This window comes from Peromyscus eremicus, chromosome 2, assembly GCF_949786415.1.
Source record: "Peromyscus eremicus chromosome 2, PerEre_H2_v1, whole genome shotgun sequence".
NCBI lineage: Eukaryota > Metazoa > Chordata > Mammalia > Rodentia > Cricetidae > Peromyscus > Peromyscus eremicus.
In genome coordinates, this window is record NC_081417.1 from 102,165,763 (window position 1) to 102,175,000 (window position 9,238).

At 46.4% G+C, this 9,238-nt stretch overlaps 1 protein-coding gene across 1 annotated transcript in view; it reads left to right on the forward strand.

The window, feature by feature from the left end:
* The window catches only part of Acer2 (alkaline ceramidase 2), a 45,174-nt gene extending 38,053 nt beyond the window's left edge, over nt 1-7,121 (forward strand). Inside the window, exon 6 of the mRNA XM_059254511.1 lies at nt 3,083-7,121. Coding sequence (XP_059110494.1) covers nt 3,083-3,269 — 187 coding nt within the window. The 3' untranslated portion in view covers nt 3,270-7,121. The remainder of the gene's footprint in view (nt 1-3,082) is intronic.
* Nucleotides 7,122-9,238: the final 2,117 nt, after the last annotated feature.

The following is a 9,238-nucleotide window of genomic DNA, read 5'->3' on the forward strand; positions in this document are numbered from 1 at the left end:
AATAGTTGGCAGGCTGAGGCAGGAGGATTACAAGCAAGTGAGCAGCTTGGGTTACAGAGTGAGACCTTATTTTATCTCATTATTCTTATCCTTTTTTTTGTGGGTGGGTTTTTTTTTTGCGGGGGTGGGAGGGGTGGGGGTGGGGGGTGGAGTTGGGGAGTGGGGGGGATGGGCAGGGGCGGGAGCAGGAGGAGGTTGGGTTTTGGTTTCTCAAGACAGGGTTTCTCTGTGTAGCCCTGGCTGTCCTCAAATTCACAGAGATCCACCTGCCTTTGCTTCCCGAGTGCGGAGATTAAAGGTGTGTGCCACCACCGCCTGGCTTTTGTTTCACTTTAAAACACAGGCTCACTATGTACTACCAGTTGGCCTGGAACTCTGTGTACACCAGGTTGACTCAAATCCACAGAGAATTGCCTGTCTTTGCTTCCTGAGTGCTGAGATTAAAGGCGCGTGCTACCATGCCCAGCTATTTATTCCTCTTTGGGATAGTCTTGTGTATTCCAGGTTGGCCTCAATTTCACTATGCAGTCCCAAGTGCTGGCATTCAGGCTAGTGCCACCATATCAGACTTTGTTCTGTTTCTGTTGGTGGTGCTGGGGGTCGTGGATGCTAGGCAAGTCTTCTTCCACTTCTGCCCTGAGCAGTTACACCCCAGTCCTGAGATCACTTTACCGAGGTCTCTCAGGAGGTTATTAACTCTTAAATCTTTGCTAACCTGATAGGAAAAAAATATTTGTTTTTATTTTCATGTCTTTAAAGACAGTGTTACTGGATTCTTTTAAAATGTAATCTGGATGGTAGCATTAGATTGTAATCTAATTGTAAGGAAAAAATACTTTGTTTTTATTTTTTCATGTCTTTAAAGACAGTGTTACTGGATTCTTTTAAAATGCAATCTGGATGGTAGCTTTAGATTGTAATCTAATTGTAAGCTTCCCAATTTGCCGTGTTTCCCCTCTTGAAATATGCCTTCTAATGTTTTTGTCTTTGGTCATTACTGCCTACAATGGCTATGTGCTGTTTGTTATGCAAATTGTAATTAATTACTCATTACTTAATAATTGTTGTTTTGAGACAGGGTCTCACTGGGTAGCCCTGGCTAGCCTGGAACTTGCTTGTAGACCAGACTGACTTCAAACTCCCAGAGATCCGGCAGCCTCTGCCTCCCAAGTGCTGGGAATAAAGGCGTGCCAGCTCTATACCCAGCATAATGAACAATACACGGAGCTGCCACGTATGCTGACTCCAGCTTCCGGTTATTGTTGGGTGCTGGTCTTATTTCTACTACCTTCCATACTCTTCATCCAACCCCATTTTATTTTATTTTTTAAATTTTTAATTTTTTAAAATTTATTTATTTATTATGTATACAGAAGAGGGTGCTAGATCTCATTATAGATGGTTGTGAGCCACCATGTGGGTGCTGGGAATTGAACTCAGGACCTCTGGAAGAGCAGGTGGTGCTCTTAACCTCTGAGCCATCTCTCCAGCCCCCCAACCCCATTTTAAAGCACAGCTCACACAGCACTTATAATGATTAGCACATTTTTGGTATTAGTTTTAGCTCTTTATCACATTGGGCAAATATTTCTCCCAGTTTCCTTTTTTTTTTTTTTTTTTTTTCAAGACAGGGTTTCTCTGTGTTGCTTTGCGCCTTTCCTGGAACTCGCTTTGGAGACCAGGCTGGCCTCGAACTCACAGAGATCCACCTGGCTCTGCCTTCCGAGTGCTGGGATTAAAGGTGTGCGCCACCACCGCCTTTTTTTTTTTTTTTTTTAGCACATTAATAGTTTTGTGCTGCGTTCATTTTGAATTATGTTGTCACACATGTCTGACTTTTCTTTATGGTTTCTGGACTTTGTGTCATTCTAAAGAAAGCCTCTTACATCAAAGTTATGAAAATATAGGTCTTTTGGAATATATATTAAAATCATAAGGCCTGGAGGGATGGCTCAGCAGTTATGAGCACTTGCTGCTCTTACAGAGGACCCGGGTTCAGTTCTAGCACTCAGGTTGAACAGCTCACAGCTACCTGTAACTCCAGTTCCAGGGGATCCTATACCCTTTTCGGCCTCTACAGGTACCCGTACAGGTGTCCATGTACTCACACAGGACACATACATACATATAAATGAAAACAAACCATTTTTAAATTAAGCAATTAAAAAATTTCACATCTGTTTGTGAATTTGTGCTTGTATGTATATGCATGTGGATATGTGCATGCCAAAGGACATGTGTAGAGGTCAGAGGACAACTTTTGGGAGCCAGCCAGCTCTTTCCTTATGCTATGTGGTTTCTGGGGATTGAACTCAGGTCCTCAGACTTGGTGGCCATCACTTCATCTACTGAGATGTCTCACGGGCCCGTATTTTAAATCTTTAATTCATTTGGAACTGGGTTTCAATATAGGGTATAAAGAAGAATCTGTCTGCCTTTAAAAGATTTATTTCTTGATGAAGATCAAAATTGAAGCTTTGACAGGCAAAGATAATTTTTTAAAAAAGAGTTTTCCCATAAAACTGCAAGCGCACTTTAATGTAGGATGTTTTCCAATGAAAAGCACAGGCTGTACTCATTGTTAAGGTGAGAAGGTGGGATCTAATTCAGAGTTCAGGCCCTTCTGATTTTGTCCTTGGCCCTCAGTCTTACTGAAAAGACCCTAAAGATATTTGCTCCAATTATCAAATAGGATTTATTTTTATTTCTTTATTTATTTTTGAGACAGGGTTTTTCTGTGTAGCCCTGGCTGTCCTGTAGACTAGGCTGGCCTCGAACTCACAGAGATCTGCCTGCCTCTGCCTCCTGAGTGCTGGGATTAAAGGCACGTGCTATTACTGTGTAGCCTTGAACTTGTGGAGTCCTCTTGAGCTGGCTTCCTAGAGTGCTAGGGTTACAGGTCTGAGCTACAGTGCCATTTCAAGTGGGCTAGCTTTGAATTCTAGGACGGTCTCAGGTGTTGAAGATTTATCACAGCCCTCCTGGCATTGTTGGCTGTCGCCTCCTTTCCCCGGGACAGCAGGGAAGGTGGGTGGCCCCCGGGAGAAGCCCGTGCCAGGCTCACCTCTGCCCTCTCTTACAGGCACATCCTCATCTGTCTTGCTGCGTACCTGGGCTGCGTGTGCTTTGCCTACTTTGATGCTGCCTCAGAGATCCCTGAGCAAGGTCCAGTTATCAGATTCTGGCCCAGCGAGAAATGGGCCTTTATTGGTGTCCCCTACGTGTCCCTCCTGTGTGCCCACAAGAAGTCGTCGGTCAAGATCACGTGATGACAAGGAAGTGGCTGGCGTCTCTACGTGCTTCTCTTCCTGCACTGGGCTTCATTTGCTAGCAAAGATAGCCACGGGGCGAGGGGGTTGAAGCATTGGTGTGGGTGTGTCTGTTTAAAATTCTGTTCCTTTGGGCTCTAACTGGACCACTGTGCCTGGGGGGGAGGTCCAACCTTTTCCCAGGATGGGGGATGGAAAGCTCAGGGATAGTAAGCGTGTGTTGCTCAGCATTTCATCCAGGCACATGGGCTTGCTGGGTTACTTCCCTGATGGCAGTGGCAGAGTAGTTCTTTGGGAGACCCAGGGTAGCTTCTTGCTGGAGAAGGCAGCTTGCTGTAGATCCCACCATCTCCAGGCTCTCTGATTGCACAGGAGTCAGCCCCTCTGAGACACAAGACCTTCTGATTTTGTGATGGAAAGCACTGGAGCATTCCTGTTACAGGAGAGACATTGTCCTTCAGCACAACCAAGTGGACAGAACACACATGGGGGCTTATGGCTGAGGGGGTGGGCTTGTCACCTGCACCTCTCAGCTTTCCCAGGTTTCCCACGAGCTCGTGGATCCTTCAACCACTACCTCTAAGAGATGGAGACTTGGCATCAGAGGGCAGAGTCAGTAACACCCTCTAAGCCAAAACCTGCACTCCACTTTAAGCAAATATTAAACATTGACACTGTTCCTGCTTTTCCTGAAGCTCAGGAGCCTCAGCCCCACAGACAACTGCTCTGGTGTGAAGACTCCACACACAGCCCCTCTGCTTGCCACCACTTGACCTCTTGTGAGAGCACCAACAGCTCATTTCAGCCACAGAGGCAGCCTGGGTTTGACTGGGGAGTGTGCGTGAAGCTTTGGGAAAGTTTCTCATTGGAAACTTCGAGGATGTCAGGATGTCGTTACCTCCAAGACTCGGCCCCCATTCCTCTGCTGTTCCTAGGGAATGCAGGCTCCTGGGGGATGCGGGACTCCTGGGGGGATGTAGGACTCCTGCTTTTGATCTCACAGTACCTGGTGCTAACTGGTTTCTCAGAGCACTGGACTGTTGGCTCTTCTGTCGCTACACTCAATTAGCTGGTTGGGGGTCACAGGTGGGCGGGGCCTTCTGGGTATGAGGTGGGATGGGGGAATCTCAGGGATGTTTGTAACTCAGGCACCTCCCGCTTTCTGACATTCCATTGTGGGGAGTGGGGCAGTGCTCAGGGGGTGGGAGTCACGAGGCTGTTCTGAGTGGTGGAGCGTTGTCCTGAGTCAGAAGGAGCTAGCCTGTTCTGGCACTTCAGGAACTCTTACCTTGGTTAGATTTTCACAGAGTCCATAATGGAAACTGAACGTAAGTTTTTACACCAATAGACTCCATTCTACTTCTGGGGCTTTGAAGTTTGATAAGTCACTTGCTAGGCTATTTCCTGTTTGTAGTAGCAAATCTTTATGGAACATGGCTGTGTGAAGTAAGTGGTCTTTTATTAAATTTATAACATTTACTAAATCTCCCAGGCAGCAAACACACAAGTTATTTGATTGGGGATTTTCAAGGCAGAAATATTTGGTTTTGAGTGTATATGTTATTTTACTATAGCTTAAATTACATTTAAGATGATTTTGAGTTGAATGTTCATGGCAACCTAGGGATTCATGGGATTGCTGCTGAGTCCTTTGGTTTTTGAGCCTAGACTTTTTCAGAGGGCGAAATCAAGCCATCCTTGTTTCTGGTTATCTTCCCAGGCATGTGGTCTGCTCTTATCTCTCCTACACTATATAAATGTCCTGAGGATAACACCCAACTGCCTGAGTCTGGAAGAGTCCACTGGGGCTGGAGAGTTGGTTCAGCAGTTAAGAATACATGTTGCTTTCCCAGAAGACTCAGATTCAATTCCCAGCATACACATGAAGCTCAGAACCTGTAACTCCAGTCTCAGGGGAACCAATGCCCCCTTCTGATCTCTAAGGGCACCAGGCATGCATGTAGTGCACATACATACAGGCAGGCAAAACATTCATACACATAAAGTAATAAAATGGATAAAAAGTTGGCGGTAGGAGAGGATTTTTAGATGCAAGATTTAATTTGTCCCGAGGAGTCTTCCATGGCAGTGGTGTTGTCCTCAAAGTCAGGAAAGAACCATTTTGCATCAGGGAAAGAACTTACTGCCTAGGGCCTCTGCTGACACCCCCAGGAATAGGGATAAAATATTGATGGATATGCTTGGACATGATTGGGTGGAAGGAAGTGAACCCCTGACTCAGTGGGCAGCTTCTCCAGGCATGTGCTACCACACCTGCTTGGGATGGAGTATGTGTGGGGGCAAACACCTTTTATTTTGCTTCTGTCTGTGACAGAGCTTTGTTCCTCTGTCTCAGGCTGGCCTCACTACTCACTATTGAGCCCAGGCTGGCCTCAACCTCATGGTGAGCCCCCAGATTAGTCTCTCAAGTGCTAGGTGTGATGATAGTGATCTACCACACCCATCTTAAACAGAAATCTATAGCTTGCTGGCAAGGGACTAGACATGTATGAATCTAATTTTGAGCTGAGCTTTGGGCATTGTTTGTATTTACATTAACGTTCTACATGTTTAGAGGAAATTGGGACACTACAGAAAAGCAGCAGGAGAAAAAAATTGCTCATACCTCTATTGCCTTAAAGCATTCATTGCCAGTATTTGGGCTTTTGGGTGTGTTTCCTTCCTATCCTTTCTGCCCTGCCACAGCTATAATTAGATGTCATTTGGACCTTTTATCCTTGAATGGAATTCGAATGCCAGCGTTTTCATGGAGAGTTGGTGTGGAGTACACTCGACTTGGCTTTCTCTTGAATGCTGATTGCTGGATTCTGAGCTCACTCCTGGAACTATCCTTTCCATGAAGCCTGACTCGAGCGGCCCCTGAGACATGAACTGACTTCAGCTTTGCGACGTAACACTTCACCTTTGGAGCTCTGCGTCAGAGTAAACGGCTGTTAAAGATGCAACTTCATGGATTTTAATGTGTCGAGAGTGGTGAAAAACAAGTTGAGTTCACTAACTGATGTGCAGTCTAGGATCCCCTCCCTTCCGGCAGGGTTGACATTGACATGTGAGGTCATGGCCACCTAACCAGCATGAGCGTCAGACTCTGTTCTCTTCCAAATCTCAGGACATAGAAAGCCAAGAATGTTACCGAGCGATCATCTCTGTCCCTGATTTTACAGTACTGATCCATCGTTGATTCTTAGGAGAAGAACTCCTCTCTTTAGTGCCCCGTGATGCCAAAACCAGCCCTTCAGCAGAGTTTATTCCATCTGTATCCATTTGTAATGTGATCCCTGGGGGCCTCTCCGGTGAAAAGTGCCTACAACAGTCATTATGGGTCAACACTTGTGTTGAGGGACAAAGCTGAATGGTTGTCACACATGGGCTTTGTAAAAATACTGCCACCCATTCTATTGGATGGGTTTCTCAGGTGACTGAAACTTCCCTCACAAGTCATTTCCTCCCCACCCCCACCCTGAGCCAGCACTGGGATGTGAACCTTTCCGGCTCTTCTTCCTTCAGCTCTGATGACTAACTGTGTCTGGGGTACAGGCAAGGGCTGGAGCTTGGCCAGCCAGGGCCTCTCTCCCCATTCCTTTCTCTAGCTGAACTTGGATTCTTCCTAACCAGGACTTGACCCGGGTGCTGTTGATCCCACTGGCCAAAGACACACCTCCAGCCAGATTGGGATTCTCAATTGATTTTATAGACATTTTTATCCCGCAGACTTTAAAACATGGCCGTTACTCCAAAGGGCTTGTGTCTTTTCCTACATGTCAAGTGAGACTGAAAACTATTTTATAACCACAATATGTAATCCAAGTAAATAGTGTATTTTCAGATATATACCATGCTTTATACTTTCATGTAGGGTGTGCTGTATACGGGTGGTATATACCCTGGTGGAGGTAGCATTAATCATTGCTCTGAGAGAATTTATAGACCTTTTGCACTTTATGCTTTTTTTTTTGTGTGTGTGTGTGAATTCTGATAATCATGGTTAATATTAAAGCCGTTAACTGGCACTTTCTGTGAATAAATATGTATACGGATCTATTTCTGAAATGATTTTCTCTTTAAACATTTTTATCATTATTACCTGTGTGTGTTTATATGTATGTGTGTCATGTGTATAAATGGCGGCCCTCCCACTGTGGAGACTGATCTCTCCTTCCACCTTCCTGTGGGTTCCAGGACTTGACCATGGGTTGCCAGGCTTGGGTGGTAAATGCCTTTGCCCACTGAGCCGTCCTGTTAACCCATCATTAGCTTGTTCTCCCCCCGTGTCTTTTAGGCAGAGCCTCATGAAGCCCAGCCTGGTCTTGAACTTACATATACAGTTGGGGATGACCCTGAAATTCTGATCCTCCCACCTCTAGCTCCCAGTGGGATTGCAAGGTGGTGGTTTGAATGAGAATGGCCTCCATAGGCACATATGTTTGAATACTTGGTCCCCAGTTGGTGGAACTGCTTGGGAAGGATTAGGAGGTGTGGCCTTGGTGGAGGTGTGTCACTGTGGGCAGGCTTAAGGTTTCAAAAAAATCTGCCATCCCCAGGGCACACTCTCTGCCTCCTGCGTGTGGATCGAGACGTGAGCTCCCAGCTGCCACTCTGCCTTTGCTCCATCATCATGGATTATAACTCTCTGAAATTGTAGGCCCAATGAAATGCTTTCTTTCATAAGTTGCCTTGATCATGGTGTATTATCTCAGCAATAGAAAAGTAACTAAGATAGCCACCATGCCTGGATCTTCAAAATCATTTCTGGGAATGAACTTTTTCCCTTCCTCCTTCCCTCGAGCCAGGGTCTCATGTTGTAGCCTAGGCTGTCCTGGAGCACTCTGTAGCCCAGGCTGACCTCAAACTCGTGACAGTCATTATGCCTCAGGCTCCCGAATGCTTGGGTTGCAGGCAGGAGTCACCACTCTGAGTGAGTGTGCAGCTCATGGATTGCAGAGCACAGCGTGTTTGCCTGAGTCCATTGGTGAGAGGTCTGGGCATCTGTGATCACACGTGCTCAAAGAAGTATCCAGTTCATTGCTGACTTCTCTTGAGCTGTGAAACCAGCATACCTAAATGTCCTAAGCACAGACTGCCGAACAGCAGTGTGTATTGATTAGGAATTCTGCGATATGCCATGCGCCATCTTACACAGATGACGACTCACGGGTACTACATTTCAGGCAGTCACCGGAGGCAACATCGTGTGACATTTCCAAACAGTGACTTTGGTGGCAGCACCTGCGTCTACCTACTTACTGTTACAACATGCTGTGACAGTCATTTCAGTGTAAGGATTCATTGGTCATCAAGGTTGGATAAGATGACCACCAGAAGAGGATGGGTCAGCATTACTAAAAGTCCTTGGAATGGGCTCTTTAGACTTTTCTCTGGTTAATAGGAAGAGGTGCTTGTAGCCCTGGAGCCTTGCAATGTCTGATGGAGCTGGGTCTTCTCTCTAGGACAATGTCCCTGCCTGTGATTTCCTGGGGATTGACGTCCCTAGGAGCCACTCCCCTTGATAAAGAACCCTCTCTGTGGCAAAGCTAAGCAAGGATCTGACTCCTTTCTGGTTTCGAGATGGGTCCCTTGATCCTGAAAATAGGGTCCCAGAGTCTGGGTAGTGGGGACGGTGGCTAAGGAAAAGGCTGCATATTGGGGACAGAGACTGGGTAAGAGGCTGGGTCGGGGCGACAGAAACTGGGGAAGGGGGGCTCTGTGTTCAGGAAACAGTACAGGGTGTGCCCCAGGATATCCTTGCAGTCTGTATGAGTCTGGCTGGAGGAGACAGAAATTCTGCAGGTTTCCCTGTCCTCTGTTTCAAAAGATCAGAGTTGGGGTCTAACACCTCTCCTTAAGACAGACATGTTAAGTGGTGCTAGTGGGTATAACTCAGGGCCTTGTATGTGCTGGGGGTGTAACCCAGGGCCTTGTATGTGCTGGGAGTGTAACCAGGGCCTTGT